The sequence below is a fragment of the Homarus americanus genome, unplaced genomic scaffold (genome assembly GCF_018991925.1).
Source record: "Homarus americanus isolate GMGI-L3 unplaced genomic scaffold, GMGI_Hamer_2.0 scaffold44291, whole genome shotgun sequence".
Taxonomy (NCBI): Eukaryota; Metazoa; Arthropoda; class Malacostraca; order Decapoda; family Nephropidae; genus Homarus; species Homarus americanus.
This window is the reverse complement of record NW_024738921.1, coordinates 45022-64136: the sequence shown is the minus strand read 5'-3', so window position 1 is coordinate 64136 and position 19115 is coordinate 45022. Positions and strand designations below refer to the sequence as shown.

General features: G+C 45.6%; 1 protein-coding gene across 1 annotated transcript; it reads left to right on the top strand.

Annotated features, from left to right (window-relative positions):
* The first annotated feature begins 2712 nt into the window (after positions 1-2712).
* On the top strand, positions 2713-4314 carry LOC121874391. Its single transcript, XM_042378519.1, has one exon. It carries the CDS (start codon positions 3305-3307, stop codon positions 4235-4237), a length of 933 nt encoding a protein of 310 aa, XP_042234453.1. The 5' UTR covers positions 2713-3304; the 3' UTR covers positions 4238-4314.
* The last annotated feature ends 14801 nt before the right edge of the window (positions 4315-19115 follow it).

The window sequence follows — 19115 nt, the reverse complement described above, 5'->3', positions numbered from 1 at the left end:
CCATTACCTTTTATCTTTTGTCTTCCCGCTTTCACTGTCTCTCTCTCTCTCTCATACTGAGTCTTTAATCCAAGACTGAGTCATCAATCCTACGGTGTAATAGTGGATAAATCCTTCAATCTTACGGTGTAATAGTGGATAAATCCTTCAATATTACGGTGTATTAGTGGATAAATCCTTCAATATTACGGTGTATTAGTGGATAAATCCTTCAATATTACGGTGTATTAGTGGATAAATCCTTCAATCTTACGGTGTAATAGTGGATAAATCCTTCAATATTACGGTGTATTAGTGGATAAATCCTTCAATATTACGGTGTATTAGTGGATAAATCCTTCAATATTACGGTGTATTAGTGGATAAATCCTTCAATCTTACGGTGTAATAGTGGATAAATCCTTTAATCTTACGGTGTAATAGTGGATAAATCCTTCAATATTACGGTGTATTAGTGGATAAATCCTTCAATATTACGGTGTATTAGTGGATAAATCCTTCAATCCTACGGTGTAATAGTGGATAAATCCTTTAATCTTACGGTGTAATAGTGGATAAATCCTTCAATATTACGGTGTATTAGTGGATAAATCCTTCAATATTACGGTGTAATAGTGGATAAATCCTTTAATCTTACGGTGTAATAGTGGATAAATCCTTTAATCTTACGGTGTAATAGTGGATAAATCCTTTAATCTTACGGTGTAATAGTGGATAAATCCTTTAATCTTACGGTGTAATAGTGGATAAATCCTTTAATCTTACGGTGTAATAGTGGATAAATCCTTCAATCCTACGGTGTAATAGTGGATAAATCCTTTAATCTTACGGTGTAATAGTGGATAAATCCTTTAATCTTACGGTGTAATAGTGGATAAATCCTTTAATATTACGGTGTATTAGTGGATAAATCCTTTAATATTACGGTGTATTAGTGGATAAATCCTTTAATCTTACGGTGTAATAGTGGATAAATCCTTCAACCTTATGGTTTAATAGTGGATAAATCCTTTAATCTTACGGTGTAATAGTGGATAAATCCTTCAACCTTATGGTTTAATAGTGGATAAATCCTTCAATCCTACGAATTATAATAAATGAATAAATCAGCAATCTTACGGTGTATTAGTAGATAAATCCTTCAACCTTATGGTTTAATAGTGGATAAATCCTTCAATCCTACGGTGTAATAGTGGATAAATCCTTCAACCTTATGGTTTAATAGTGGATAAATCCTTCAACCTTATGGTTTAATAGTGGATAAATCCTTCAATCCTACGGTGTAATAGTGGATAAATCCTTTAATCTTACGGTGTATTAGTGGATAAATCCTTCAATCCTACGGTGTAATAGTGGATAAATCCTTTAATCACGGTGTAATAGTGGATAAATCCTTTAATCTTACGGTGTAATAGTGGATAAATCCTTTAATCTTACGGTGTATTAGTGGATAAATCCTTCAATATTACGGTGTAATAGTGGATAAATCCTTTAATCTTACGGTGTATTAGTGGATAAATCCTTCAATATTACGGTGTAATAGTGGATAAATCCTTCAATCCTACGGTGTAATAGTGGATAAATCCTTCAACCTTATGGTTTAATAGTGGATAAATCCTTCAATCCTACGGTGTAATAGTGGATAAATCCTCCAATCTTACGGTGTAATAGTGGATAAATCCTCCAATCCTACGGTGTAATAGTGGATAAATCCTCCAATCTCACGGTGTAATAGTGGATAAATCCTCCAATCTCACGGTGTAATAGTGGATAAATCCTCCAATCTCACGGTGTAATAGTGGATAAATCCTCCAATCTCACGGTGTAATAGTGGATAAATCCTCCAATCTTACGGTGTAATAGTGGATAAATCCTCCAATCTTACGGTGTAATAGTGGATAAAACCTCCAATCTCACGGTGTAATAGTGGATAAATCCTCCAATCTTACGGTAATGTAAGTGTAATGTGGATAAATCCTCCAATCTTACGGTGTAATAGTGGATAAATCCTCAATCTTACGGTGTAATAGTGGATAAATCCTTCAATCTTACGGTGTAATAGTGGATAAATCCTTCAATCTTACGGTGTAATAGTGGATAAATCCTCCAATCTTACGGTGTAATAGTGGATAAATCCTTCAACCTTACGGTGTAATAGTGGATAAATCCTTCAATCTTACGGTGTAATAGTGGATAAATCCTCCAATCTTACGGTGTAATAGTGGATAAATCCTTCAACCTTATGGTTTAATAGTGGATAAATCCTTCAATCTTACGGTGTAATAGTGGATAAATCCTCCAATCTTACGGTGTAATAGTGGATAAATCCTCCAATCTCACGGTGTAATAGTGGATAAATCCTCCAATCTTACGGTGTAATAGTGGATAAATCCTTCAATCTTACGGTGTAATAGTGGATAAATCCTATAATCTTACGGTGTATTAGTGGATAAATCCTCCGATCATACTTATTGAATCAGCCCATCACCCCTTGAGCCCTACAACAGAAGGAGAGGAGGAGGACGGGATGAAGGAGGAAGTAGGAAAATAATAAGAGGAGGAATAGGAAGGAAGAAGAGAAGGAAAAAAGGAAGAGGACATCTAAGTAATCATCTATCTCTTGAGGAGAGGTAGAGTGAGGGGCGGGGAGAGGGTCGAGGTGTGGAGAGCGCGGGCGCGGAGAGAACGAGGTAGGGAGGAGGAGGAGGAGGTAAGGCCCAGTGGCGCTGTTGTACTTGTGGTGTGAGGTCGTGTGTGTGTGTGTCAGGCTCTCTGGGTCTGCTGCTTCTTACCTCAGTGAGAGGTTTACCCCCGGTCCATCAGTGAGAGGTTTCCTCTCGGCCCATCAGTGAGAGGTTTCCTCCCGGTCCCTCAGTGAGAGGTTTCCTTTTTCCTAACTGTAGACATCCCTGTGTCGGTTCCATGTAGGTTACGGTGCCTGGACGGGGAGAGTGAGTGAGCTGGCCGGGGTGAGGGCGGTGTTATCAGTGTGTTTCGGGGTCTTGTATTTGGGAGAGGAGACGACGGTGATAGTATCCTGGGAGAGGATGGTGCAAGGGAGAGTTTCGACGGGGGAAGCTTAGAGGACGAGGAGGCTGGCTGGCCGTACCTCCTGGGCCGCTGTCACTAAAGGAGAACTATTACACTGTGGGTGGAGGCTCCGCGGGGAGGAGGAGGTGAGGCTCCAGTGAGCAGGAGGCTCTAGCCCACAGGCTCTCCACCAGGCTCCCTCATCCCACACTCCGCCATCCACTTCCACAACCACCACCATGGCGCCGACCAGGTAGCGAGTGGGACGGCTACCATGCCAGGATCAGGTTGTGGTGAGGAGCCGGGAAGGCATTACTCGCCTGGGGGGCTCCCCAGGTCACCAGGGGTCACGTCGGGGCCCAGGTCAAACTCTTCCAGGTCACCAGCGGTCTCGTCTGGACCCTGGTCGAAGTCTACCTGCCCCGGAAGGTCATCCTCTGACGGGGTTATGGTCCGCGGCGATGCCTGGCAGGCCGGGGGGTCCACTCAGCGTACACCAATAGAAGCAGGCCGCCCCGGGAATAAGGGCAGCCTGCTGGAACGAGCAGGAATGTGGCAGCAGCAGCAGGCACGGTCCCTGGCGTTAGAGCGGCCATGGCCAGCAGAAGACATTCCTCGTGGTAGCAGGAGTCCAGCTGCGACAAAAGGAGGGGTGCTGACGTCAACTCCCTGGGAAGCAACAGTGACGGGCGAGGAAGCTGTCCGATGTAGCAGTAACAGCAGGAGTCCTTGGGCAGCAGAAGACCCTCCCCGATGTAACAGCAGGAGTCTGGGTGCATCCGACGGCGGGGCACTACGATCGTCCGGGTCGTGGAGCACAACAGAAGTAGAGGAACCTCCCCGTCGTACCACCAGCAGGTATCCTTGGGGGGCGACGGAGGGAGGTGGAGGGGCGCTACGGTCACGCCCGCCCTCCTCCACTACTTCCTGCTCGCACAAGCTCCTGCTGGCGAGCTTCCTACTGCTGGCGAGCTGCCTGGCGCCTGCTGAGTGCGGCAACCCGGACGCCAAGCGGCTGTACGACGACCTACTGTCCAACTACAACAAGCTGGTGCGTCCTGTAGTGAACGTAACGGATGTCCTCACAGTCATGATCAAGCTCAAGCTTTCCCAGCTGATAGACGTGGTGAGTATGTGGCTTATCTCTACCTTATACCTGGCTTATCTGGTGTGTACCTGGCTCTATGGTGTGTACCTGGCTCTGTAGTGTGTACCTGGCTCTATAATGTGTGTACCTGGCTCTGTAGTGTGTACCTGGCTCTGTAGTGTGTACCTGGCTCTATAATGTGTGTACCTGGCTCTGAACAACTGCCATGTACCTGGTGTGTACCTGGTACTTGGTGTTTACCTGGCTCTGGTTCGGCATCGTACCAGTTTCACCCGTACCTGGTGTGTACCGGTCTCGGTATTTCCGGCACTGCCATGTACCTGGTGTACCTGGCCTGGTGTTTACCTGGCTTAGTGTGTAACTGGTACTCTGGTGTTTCATATATGCATGGTGTAACACCAGTCTCCAGAGACCAGAGAGAGAGAGAGAGAGAGAGAGAGAGAGAGAGAGAGAGAGAGAGAGAGAGTTTTATCATATAGTCAGCACCTTGTGTGTACAGTACTTTAAGGCTCTGACGAAGATGTACAGGTACTCGTATTGGCGTGTACTGAGTGACGTCTTCTCCCCCTCATTCTACCTAACACACACTCGGTCACAGCCAACACTCCTCGGCCACCTCCAACACACTCGGTCACCTCCAACACACTCGGTCACCTCAACACACTCGGTCACATCCAACACACCTGGTCACCTCCAACACCCACTGCCAACACACCCGTCACACTGCCACACACTCGGCTGCAACACTGGTCACAGCCAACACCCCTCGCACCTCCAACACTGGTCACATCCAACACACCTGGTCACAGCCAACACCTCGGTCACATCCAACACACTCGGTCACCTGGGGCCACAGCCACACCTGGTCACAGCCAACACCTCGGCCACCTAACACCTCGGCCACCTCCAACACACTCGGTCACAGCCAACACACCACAGCCAACACTCCCTCGGCCACCTCCAACACACTCGGTCACATCCAACACACCTGGTCACAGCCAACACACCTGGGTCACATCCAACACACCCAACACCCCGGTCACAGCCAACACCTCGGACAACACACCTGGTCACAGCCAACACCCTCGGCCATCACACACTCGGTCACATCCACACTCGGTCACAGCCAACACCTCGGCCACCAACACACTTCCGGTCACATACACTCGGGTCACAGCCAACACCCTCGGTCACATCCAACACTCTGGTCACGCACACTCGGTCACAGCCAACACTCTGGCCACCCCAACACACTCGGTCACATCCACACCTGGTCACCCAACACACACACACCTGGTCACAGCCAACACCGGCACCTCCAACACACTCGGTCACATCCACACCCCCACACACACTCTGTCACATCCAACACACCGGCACATCCAACACACTGGTCACATCCAACACACTCGGTCACAGCCCACTCCTCGGCCACCTCCAACACACTGTCACATCCAACACCTCGGCCACCTCCAACACACTCGGTCACATCTGGTCACATCCAACACTGTCACATCCAATTCTCGGTCACCTCCAACACTGGTCACAGCCACACACTCGGCACAGCCAACACCTCGTTTACAGCCAACACACTCGGTCACATCCACACCTCGGTCACATCCAACACTCGGCCACCTCCAAACACACTCTAACACACTCTGTCACATCCAGCACACCCGGCCACCTCCAACACACTCGGTCACAGCCAACACACTCGGTCACATCCAACACTCCTCGGCCACCCCAAAAAATTCTGGTCAACACACTGTCACATCCAATACCCTCGGTCACATCCAACACTCCTCGGCCACTCTCAACACACTCGGTCCTCCAACACACTCGGTCACCTCCCAACACACCGGTCACATCCAACACTCCTCGGTCACATCCAACACACTCGGTCATCCAACACCTCGGTCACATCCAACACTCCTCGGTCACATCCAACACCCTCGGTCACATCCAACACACTCGGTCACATCCAACATCCCTCGGTCATCCAATAAATATCGTATTGTCGAACCAGACATCGCACTGTATCGAAACAAGACCTCGAGTCAATGTATTGAACCACGAGTTAGAACCATTGTATTGAACCACGAGTTAGAACCATTGTATTGAACCACGAGTTTGAACCACTGTATTGAACCACGAGTTAGAACCACTGTATTGAACCACGAGTTAGAACCATTGTATTGAACCACGAGTTAGAACCACTGTATTGAACCACGAGTTAGAACCACATTGAACCACGAGTTAGAACCACTGTATTGAACCACGAGTTAGAACCACTGTATTGAACCAGAGTTAGAACCACTTTATTGAATCACGAGTTAGAACCACTGTATTGAACCACGAGTTAGGAACCACTGTATTGAACCACGAGTTAGAACCACTGTATTGAATCGAGTTAGAACCATTGTATTGAACCACGAGTTAGAACCACTGTATTGAACCACGAGTTAGAACCACTGTATTGAATCACGAGTTAGAACCATTCTATTGAACCACGAGTTAGAACCGCTGTATTGAACCACGAGTTAGAACCATTGTATTGAACTACGAGAGAACCACTGTATTGAACCACAAGTTAGAACCACTGTATTGAACCACGAGTTAGAACCACTGTATTGAACCACGAGTTAGAACCATTGTATTGAACCACGAGTTAGAACCATTGTATTGAACCACGAGTTAGAACCACTGTATTGAACCACTGAGTTAGAACCATTCTATTGAACAACGAGTTAGAACCACTGTATTGAACCACGAGTTAGAACCACTGTATTGACCACGAGTAGAACCACTGTATTGAACCACGAGTTAGAATCACTATTGAACCACGAGTTAGAATCACTGTATTGAACCACGAGTTAGAACCACTGTATTGAACCACGAAACCATTGTATTGAACTACGAGTTAGAACCACTGTATTGAACCACAAGTTAGAACCACTGTATTGAACCACGAGTTAGAACCACTGACGAAACAAGACCTCGAGTCAATGTATTGAACCACGAGTTAGAACCATTGTATTGAACCACGAGTTAGAACCATTGTATTGAACCACGAGTTAGAACCATTGTATTGAACCACGAGTTAGAACCACTTGTATTGAACCACGAGTTAGAACCATTGTATTGAACCACGAGTTAGAACCACTGTATTGAACCACGAGTTAGAACCACTGTATTGAACCACGAGTTAGAACCATTCTATTGAACCACGAGTTAGAACCGCTGTATTGAACCACGAGTTAGAACCACTGTATTGAACCACGAGTTAGAACCATTCTATTGAACCACGAGTTAGAACCACTGTATTGAACCACGAGTTAGAACCATCTGTATTGAACCACGAGTTAGAACCATTTCTATTGAACCACGAGTTAGGAACCACTGTATTGAACCACGAGTTAGAACCACTGTATTGAACCACGAGTTAGAACCATCTATTGAACCACGAGTTAGACCACTGTATTGAACCACGAGTTAGAACCACTGTATTGAACCACGAGTTAGAACCACTGTATTGAACCACGAGTTAGAACATTCTATTGAACCACGAGTTAGAACCACTGTATTGAACCACGAGTTAGAACCACTGTATTGAACCACGAGTTAGAACCATTGTATTGAACCACGAGTTAGAACCATTCTATTGAACCACTGAGTTAGAACCACTGTATTGAACCAGAGTTAGAACCACTGTATTGAACCACGAGTTAGAACCACTGTATTGAACCACGAGTTAGAACCACTGTATTGAACCACGAGTTAGAACCACTGTATTGAATCACGAGTTAGAACCATTTTATTGAACCACGAGTTAGAACCACTGTATTGAACCACGAGTTAGAACCACTGTATTGAACCACGAGTTAGAACCATCTATTGAACCACGAGTTAGAACCACTGTATTGAACCACGAGTTAGAACCACTGTATTGAACCACGAGTTAGAACCATTGTATTGAACCACGAGTTAGAACCACTGTATTGAACCACGAGTTAGAACCACTGTATTGAACCACGAGTTAGAACCACTGTATTGAACCACGAGTTAGAACCACTGTATTGAACCACGAGTTAGAACCACTGTATTGAATCACGAGTTAGAACCATTCTATTGAACCACGAGTTAGAACCGCTGTATTGAACCACGAGTTAGAACCACTGTATTGAACCACGAGTTAGAACCATTCTATTGAACCACGAGTTAGAACCACTGTATTGAACCACGAGTTAGAACCACTGTATTGAACCACGAGTTAGAACCATTCTATTGAACCACGAGTTAGAACCACTGTATTGAACCACGAGTTAGAACCACTGTATTGAACCACGAGTTAGTACCATTCTATTGAACCACGAGTTAGACCACTGTATTGAACCACGAGTTAGAACCACTGTATTGAACCATGCTAATCACAACAATGAACCCCTCCCCTTCAACCCTCCTTCAACCCTCCCCTTCAACCCTCCCCTTCAACCCTCCCCTTCAACCCCTCCCTTCAACCCCCTCCTCCCCCTTCAACCCCCTTCTCCTTAACCCCTCCTTCAACCCCTCCCCAACCCCTCCCTCTCAACCCCCCAACCCTCCCCCTTCAACCCTCCCCTTCAACCCTCCTCCCAACCCCTCCTTCAACCCCCTTCAACCTCCCTTCAACCCTCCTCCCCTTCAACCTCCCTTCAACCCTCCTTCAACCCCCCTTCCTCCTTCAACCCTCCTTCAACCCTCCCTTCAACCTCCTCCTTCAACTCTTCAACCCTTCAACCTCCCCTTCAACCCCCCGAAATTTTATCGGTGTTTCTACTTAATGACGAATAAAGAGAAAAAGTTAGTGTAGAAATATATTTACCTTAATGTTTTGTTGAAAAAAATTATTAATACCTGTATTTTTTTATTTAACTATTATGTATAAATATATAATGTGCTGTGAGCTTGTTCGAATGTTATTGTTTGGTATAACTAGTAAGCGAACAGTGTAACTACTGGTAATGGCTTGTTCAGTAGTTAGAGAGGGTTGTCAGCTGGTGAAGGTCTATGATTGGTTGGTAGATGGATGAGGGGGGGGGAAAGTTTATTGTTGTGGACGGACCATAAGATGTGACTCACACTCCTGATGGTCCAGTAGTCAACCTTTGATCAACACCAGGTAAGTTAGATTATGGTTAAGTTAGGTTACGAGGGCTCTGGTCATATATATATATATATATATATATATATATATATATATATATATATATATATATATATATATATATATATATATATATATATATATATATATATATTCACAAGGAAAGAAGAAAACACAGTTTCTTCTTTTCCTTGTGGTTATCAGCATATACCTAGATCACGCGCACCTACAGTGATTTACTTGCATATATATATATATATATATATATATATATATATATATATATATATATATATATATATATATATATATATATATATATATTTTCATGTAGATCACAATGAAACGTGGATAAGATAATTTGATAAATAGGAAAAGGGAAACAACGGTGCTCGTTGTTTCCCTTTTCAGTATATTCAATATATATATATATATATATATATATATATATATATATATATATATATATATATATATATATATAATTATCATTATCACTGTATGTGTGTATGTAAAAACGATGAGTTTTAGTTCTTATTATTTACTTTAAGTGGATTTTGTGGATGATATGATCTAATACGTTTTATATGGTCTCAAAATGTCCCTGAAACCCGTTAAATAATTATTATTATATTTATATTATTATTATTTACGGAGGGAGGAGCTTACACCGACGCTCCTTCCCCAACTGTATTGGTTGGCTGCACCAAACATACTGCCAGGACACGGCCTTGGTGTGTGTTGAGTCAGTTGTGTACACTATATGACTGTGTGTAGACCTGTTCGTGTGTGTTAATGTTTGTGTTTCAATCCACCGTCATTCAAATAACTTCAAAATATTTCCCATTTCCCAATTAAATTCGAAATAAAATTTTTCATGTACATTTCTATAACTTAAAAAAAATATTATTACAATATCTAAGTGCATGTCTACCACAATAAAAATTTAATAATTCAGATTTAAGTTATTGTAGGTACTTTGTTGACTACTTTGAACGCAACGCCCTAAGTTTTGTTTCATTTTACTTTATATTCGTGTAATTTATCCCTTTCTATTACATTCAATCGTGATTTATTATTTTATCAAGTTTTTGGTGGCAAAAAATTGGAAGTCAGCGCAAATAAACTAGTTTTTAATTCTAGGTATCGACCTTAATTCTCGAAGCCCCACAAACAAACTTTCAGACGACCCACCTAGTCAGCAACAACGCCCACAAGAGTTGCCGAGACGTGCTCCGCCGACCCGAGTTTTAGCCTCTGAGCCAACTGTAATTTTGCCTCTTACAACTTCTCAATTCTGATTGGCTAGGTTTAATAGCTGTTAGCGTTTTGTATTGGTCCGAGATCCTCCGCAGCCTTGAGTGGTGAGTGGTGCCAGTTTCCAAATTTTGTGCAGGAAGAGATATTTATTATTTCGTATTATTTATTATTATTATTCAAGTATTATTATTTTATAAGTATACAATAATTTGAATGATATACGAGAATATATCGCATTTAATACTAAAATTTAAGATAAGACTATATCGTTATACCAACAGATATACTGTACACCAATATATCGAGCAAAATGATGCATATCATTAGTGTACTCCTATACATCTCAATATATCTACCACTAGACATCCTATCTACCTCAACGACATTACCGCAAAAATATATATATATTTCCGCTTATACGAGGCTTATACGAGACCTTATTCTTAGGAGATCGCAAGTAAAATTTCCTCTAACTGGTGATGTGAGGACTTATCTCATTGACTCACACAAGATGGATTCTCAAAGGTTCCTACGTTAAATGTTCCTCTTTTATGATGTGTTTCAGGAAATTACCTGGGTTGTATGACATAGAATGGCGAGGTTGTATGAATAACTCGGTTTGATGTATGACTTGGCTGAACCCATAACCCTCACTGCTGTATGATGTATGGTGATGATAGTGGATGATGTATGAGTATAACAAATCGTCATAACATAATAATAATAATCACCGACAACTCAGGCATAACGTCCGGTTAATCACATGATATATATATATATATATATATATATATATATATATATATATATATATATATATATATATATATATATATATATAAAGGTGCATCGAAGGAGACATAAACAGACACATACAGTCAATAATGTCTCAGTATCGGCCGATTACTTCACTATTTTACGATTTAACCGATTTTATGACTTACCGATCGAAATCTCACAGGTATCGAAAGGTAAAAATTTCCCGGTGACTGGTGATGTGAGGACATTTGAGTAAACATGTCGGTAAAGCCTGACGTGTGTGTGAATATGGCGGAAATGAACCCTAATGGGAGGTAATCTGGCTTTTATTAAGTTATATCTGTGTACAGTTGAGAGAGAGAGAGGTAGAGGTAAAGAGAGGAGTAGAGCTAGAGACTCAGAGGTAGAGGGAGGAGGGTAGAGATAGAAAGTGAGGTAGAGTGAATGAGAGGTAGAGGGAGGAGATAGAGGCAGAGGCAGAGAGATAGAGGCAGAGGCAGAAAAGTGAGAGAGGTTGAGGGTAAAACAGTGAATGACAGAATTAGAGAGAGAGCGAGAAAGAGAGATTATCGCACATAATTAAACCGACAATCCTGTTTTGTTTACCTAGTCGGGGGATGTTGTGTCATCTATAGTGGATGTTGTGTCATCTATAGTGGATGTTGTGTCATCTATAGTATGTGTTGTGTCATCTATAGTGTGTGTTGTGTCATCTATAGGGGATGTTGTGTCATCTATAGTGTGTGTTGTGTCATCTATAGTGGATGTTGTGTCATCTATAGTGTGTGTTCTGGTGTCTATTGTCTCCCGCGGGTTTTTCTTATATTTCTTATCCTATTACTTTTTGTGTATATATATTCTCTTCGCTTCGGTTATGCTTTTTTGTAATTATATATTTTTTTTAATTTTTCTTATTATTTCACTACAATTTTGTTTTTATTATTTACATGGGATCTGATTCTTCTTTTGTTTTCTATTGTTGTTTTTTTAAGAGTCTGATCGTTCTTTTTTCTGTTGTTTATTCCGCATCGTTTATTTAAGGTATTTTCTGTCGTATTTATGAATTTTCTTACTTATTCTCTTTCTCAAATTCATTCTCTTGGTTCTTACACGATCTTTTCTCCCTTCTTGTGTTTCTCTTTATTAATTTATGTGTATATTTCTCATATATTTATTCATTATCTCTCTTTCCTTCTCTCCACCATTCGTCTTCTCTTCTTAGTCTATATCTCTGTGTTATTTCTTTCCCAGTCCTTCATTGTGCTATTTTTATTCTCTCTCTCTCTCTCTCTCTCCCCCTTTCCTTCATTCGTAAAATATTAAGAGTAATTGCTTCTCTCTCTATGTCTTTATTCTCTACGCATCTCTTTATTATCTCTACTTGCCTTTCTTCTGATGTTTATCGGGTTTTTTCCTTATTCTCTTTCGTAATGTCTAATTCCTCTTTTTTCTTCTCTTTCGTCTCAAACCATCCATTATTTATTTATTTCTCTCCTTTCACTTCTTCCTAAATCTCTTTTATCACATTTATCTCCCTTCTCTCTTGTTCTCTCTTGTTCTGTCTTTCCTCCCTTCTTTCTATTCCCTTGCACGTCTCTTTATCTCTCTCTCTCTCTCTCTCTCTCTCTCTCTCTCTCAAGTGACCCAAAATATAGACTTAAAAACAATACCGTATCGCTAAAACAAAAGCAAAAAATAATAGCAACAGATTTTGTGGTAGAAAGTATAAGTACCTAAGACTCCTTCAGAAAATTCGAGCGTAAAAGGATCTGTAAAACAAACTATAAGCTTAAGGAAGTTCCATAAAAAAAAAATCTAAGCGAGAGAATTACTGGGAAACACTGGAAGCGCTACCTCCCGGAGCACAATCTATCTGCGACAGATTCTAAAAAAAAAAAATATAAATAAATAACTAAGCGTAAGAAGACTTCCTCTCAAACAAAATCTAAGCGTCAGAGGGTCGGCGATCTCTTCCTGAGGCATTTACAGCCTCTTGGATCCTCCTCTTGCCTTGGGTAATGGTCGTCAGTGTGGAAGATTCGATACCTTCCTCCTGGCGACTTACGGCATCTATATATTCTATACCCTCCCCCTCTATCCCTACAGCCGAGAATATTAAATTTCCCACCATTTTTTTCAGGCTTACGACAATATCTCATCGACTTAATAAAACGTCGGTACATAAAAATTATTTAGTAGTATTTTTCGTTAATTGACGTCGCTTCGTTATAAGGATTTGAAGGATATTGGACGGGTTGTTTTCATAGACGAATGAATTAAAGTTTTCGGCTTTATACAGTATCACAATAATAAATAATTTGGTTGAGTGGTAGTAGTAGTAGCATTAGCCTCTTTCTCTCTCTCTCCACAATTTAGTTTATTTTCTTCAGTAAAACATTTAGTTAGTTGCGGTGGATGAAGTTGAGCCAAGCAGTTCAGGATTCTCAAAGGTTCCTACGTTAAGTCTTAAACTGTACCTAAACACAGTTGATTCTTGAGGTGAGAGAAGGAGGAAGATAGAAGGGAGGGAGAGATGGTGGGAAAAGAAAGGAAGAAGAGGGAAGGGAGAAAGAGAGAAGTGAAGGAAGTGGGAATTGAAGGAATAAAGCTTAAAAATATGAAAGACGAACACGCAAAAGAGAGAGAAAGAGAGAGACATTGACCGGGGTATAAATAGAGAAAATTACAACACGAAAAAAAATTATTAAGTGATACAAAAAATATGAGAGACAAAGAAAATGATAAACAACACTGAATAAAGATAAATTAAAGAACGAAAGGCAAGAAAATTTAAAAGAAAGAGATAGAGACAGATAAAGAGATAAAGAGAGATAAATAGAGATAGAAAGAGTTCAAGGTTGTCCTCATCAATTTGGCAGTGGACCAACTTTTACCAGGTCAATACTACCTCTGTTATACTGTTGTTATCATACTGTTGCTTTACTGTTCTCACCTCTCTCTCTTTCTATCGCTCTCTCTCTTCCTCCTCTCTCTCTCCCCCCTCTCTCTCTCTCTCTCCCTCCCCTCTGTCTCCTCCCCCTCTCTCTCCTCTGTCTCCCCCTCTTTCTCTCCCCTCTGTCTCCCCTCTCTTTCTCTCTCCCCTCTGTCTCCCCTCTCTCCTTTCCCCTCTCTCTCCTCTGTCTCCCCTCTCCCCCTCTCTGTCTCCCCTCTCTTTCTCTCCCCTGTCTCCCCCCTCTTTCTCCCCCTCTCTCTCTCTCTTCCCCCCTCTCTCTTCCCCTTCTGTCTCCCCTCTCTCTCGCCCCCTCTCTCTCCCCTCTGTCTCTTCCCCTCTCCCCTCTCTCTCTCTCTCTCCTTACAACTAATATGCTGTTATGTACAGGTAGGGTGGTTTCTCACTGTTATTATCTCCTCTACTTTACAGGTATTTGCATTAACACACCATCATTGTGTTGCTTGCTGATCAAGTATGTAGTATATATGTAACGTGTTTTATTTTGTAATGGTTAACAAGAGCATAATATTTGGTTGCTGATCTCTCAGCATCACTCCATGTTCACTCGCCTACACCACCTACACTCGCCTACACCCACCTGCACTCTCCTGCACCCACCTACACCCTCCTACACTCACCATGCTACCCTCCTTCACCTCGCCTACACTCTGCTTACTCACCTTTCCTGCACCCTCACCTACACTCGCCTACACTCACCAACCTACTCGCCTACACCCACTACTACTCTGCCTTACACTCACCTACACCCACCTACACTCGCCTACACTCCACCTACACCCACCTACACTCGCCTACACCCTACACCCACCTACACTCGCCTACACTCCACCTACACCCATCGCCTACACCCAACTACACTCGCCTACACTTTCGCCTTACACCCACCAACCTACTTAGCACTCTGTTACTCTTCACCCACCTACACTCGCCTACACCCACCATCTTGCTCCTTTCACTCACCTACACCTACCTCGCCTCACCCACCAATGCACTCCTTGTGTGGTTTGTACACTCACCTACACCCACAATTCGCCAACACTCATTTTCACTCACCTACACTCGCCTCACTCACCAACCCACTGTCACCTACACCCACCTGCACTCACCTACACTCCGCCTGCTCTCCTACACTCCACCTACACTCGGCTACACTCACCTACACCCACCTACATCCTTTCACCCACCAACACTCGCTTACACTCTTTACCTACACTCCGCCTACCTCGCTTACACTCGCCTACACCCACTTACACCCACCTACTGCTTTCACACCCCACCTACACTCACCTACACTTGTCTTACATACCTTCACACTCACCTACACACACAACACTCTGGCTTTACACTCACCTCCACCTGTTGTACTCATGACATCACCTACACCCACCTACACTCGCCTACACCCACCTACACTCGCTTTACACACCCCACCAACACTCACCTACACCCACCAGCACTCGCTTGCTCGCCTACACTTCCAGCATGGACACTTTCCCTTGCAACACTCGCCTCACCCGCAACCTCGGCTGCTCACCTGCACACCAGCACTTTCCTACACTCACTTTCTGCACTCCACCTACACCCTGCCAGCACTCCTCCACCCACCAACACTCGCTTACGCTCACCCACCCTCCTACACCCTCCTGCACTCCTACACACCAGCTACCCACCTCCTTGCTCCTGCACCTACCAACACCTCCTGCACCAGCACTCGCCTCAGCCACACTCACTTACACCTGCTTGCCCTCCTGCACCCACCTTCACTCGCCTACATAGCACACTCCCCTACACCTGCACCCTCCTGCCTGTGCTTACACTGGCGCCTCACCCAACACTCGCTTACCTCATCACCTGCACTCAAAGCTTACACTCACCTACCACCACTGCTTCCACACAACCCTCCTACACCCCAACACTCGCCTACTCACCACACTCACCTGCACCTCTGCTTGCTCGCTTACACCCACCAACCTCTCGCTTACACTCACCTACACCCACCAACACCCTCCTACCCCTGCTGTAGCCTGCTTCACCTCCTACACCCACCAACATCCTCCTTCACCCTCCAACACCCTCCTACACCCACCAGCTGTAGCCTACACCACCAACACCCTCCTACACCCACCTACACTCACCTACACCCCTTCACCTCCTACACCCAGCACCCCCACCCACCAACTGCAGCCTACAACAGCTACACCCACCAACATCCTCCTACACCCTCAACACCCTCCTACACCCTGGCTTCCATAGCCTACACCCACCAACACCCTCCTACACCCACCTACATCCCTCCTACCTGCACCCACCAACACCCTCCTACACCTCCTTGCTCACCTGCACCTGCTTACACTTACCACACTGTCCTACCAGCTACACCCTCCTACCCACAACCCTCCTGCCTCCCTGTCCTCCTACACCCTGAGCCTACACCTCTCACCTGCATGCCCTCCTGCACCCCAACTGTAGCCTGGCTTAGCTACCCCTCCTACCACCAACATCCTCCTACACCCTCCAACACCCTCCTACACCCCTGCTGCCTCCTGCCCTACACTCCCCACACTGTAGCTACACCCACCAACATCCTCCTACACCCTCCAACACCCTCCTACACCTGTAGCCTCACCCCCAACACCCTCCTACACCCACCAACTTGCTCCTACACCTACACTCTCCTACACCCACCAGCTGTAGCCTACTTGCTACACCTCCTACCCACCAACGTCACTCCTACCCCTCAGCACCTCCTACACCCACCAGCTGTTGCCTACACACCTCCTGCACACACCACTCACCTACACCAGCTTGCCCTCCTACACCCACCAACTGTAGCCTACAGCTGCCACTCCTACACCCAACATCTCCTGCACCCTCCAACACCTCCTACACCCACCATCTGTAGCCTACACCCCCTTGCCCTCCTACACCCACCAGCTGGCCTACACCCACCAACACCCTCCACCCCACAACACTCACCTACACCCACCAACCTCCTGCCCACCAGCTTGCCTACAGCACCTCCTACACCCACCAACATCCTCCTACACCTCAACACCCTCCTACACCCACCAGCCAACACCCACCAACACCTCCCTACACCCACACACTCACCTACACCCGACACCTCCTACACCCCACCAGCTGCAGCAGTACACCCTCCTACCCACCAACGTCTACACCCTCAACACCCTCTCACCCCCACCAGCTGTAGCCTACACCCGCTTTCCCTCCTACACCCCACCACACTCCTACACCCACCAACACCCACCTACACCCACCAACACCCACCTACACCCACCAACACCCACCTACACCCACCAACACCCTCCTACACCCACCAACTGCCAGCCTGTAGCTACACCCTCCTACACCACCAGCATCATCCTACACCCACCAACACCCTCCTGCACCAACTGCCTTTCCCACCAACCCCTCCTGCACCCACCAACACCTCCCACCCACCATGCCAGCCTCTGCAGCTACACCTCCTACACCCACCAGCATCCTCCTACACCCTCCTACACCCACCAAGTCCTCCTACACCCACCAACACCTCCTGCACCCACCAGCTTCCAGCCTACAACAGCTACACCTCCTACACCCACCAACGTCCTACACCCACCAACACCCTCCTACACCCCACTGAGCCTACAACCAGCTTGCCCTCCTACACCCACCAACATCCTCCTACGCCCTCCTACCCACCAACACACGCCTACACCCTCCTGCACCCACCGCTTGCCCTCATCACCCACCAACTTTATCCTCTCCTCGGCTGCGCAGCCCTACAACGCTACGCCCTCCTACACCCACCAACGTCTCCTACACCTCCACACCCACCAACACCCTCCTACACCTCTTCTTGCCTACAACACAGCTTCACCTCCTACACCACCAACGTCTCTACACCCTCCAGCTTCCCTCCTGCCCCACCAACTGAGCCTACACTCACCAACACCCTCTGCACCCACCAACACTCTCACCTACACCACCAGCACCTCTGCACACCCCTCCTACTTACAACACCTACCTACACCCACCAACATCCTCTCACCCTCCAACACCTCCTACACCCCACTCCTTTCACACCAGCACCCTCCTACTCACCTACACACACCCACCCACCCACCAACACCCACCTACACCCACCAACACCCACCTGCACCCACCAACACCCTCCTACACCCACCAGCATCCTGCCTACACCACCTACACCCTCCACTCAACACCCTCCCTACACACCTGTATCTCACCCACCAACAGCCTACACCTCCTCCCACCCTAGCACCTCTACACACGGCTTACCTCACCACTCTCTCACCCGCCAACGCTCCTGCACCCTCCTACACCCAACTCACTCCTACACCCACCAACACCTCCTACACCCACCAACTGTAGCTACGGCATTCACCTCTGCACCCTAGCATCCTCCTCACCCGTACCCTCCTGCACCCACCAACTGCCTCCAACAGCTACACCCTCCTGCACCCACCAGCATCCTCCTACCCTCCTACACCCACCAGCACCCTCCCTACACCCACCAACACCCACCTGCTACCTACACCCCTCCTCACCCAGCTGTGACCTACACCAGCTGCACCCTCCTACACCCACCAACGTCCTCCTACACCCCCACCTACACCCCTGTACCCTCCTACACCCCGCAACTCATGACCTGCTGCTACACCCCTACACCCACCAACACCCACCTACACCCATCCTACACCCTCCTCACCCACCTACGCCTCCAACACCTACCCCTCCTACACCCCCAGCTGTAGCCTAACAGCTACAGTCATATAATCAGTTTCCTCCAGAAGATATGTCTTCATCTGGCAGAG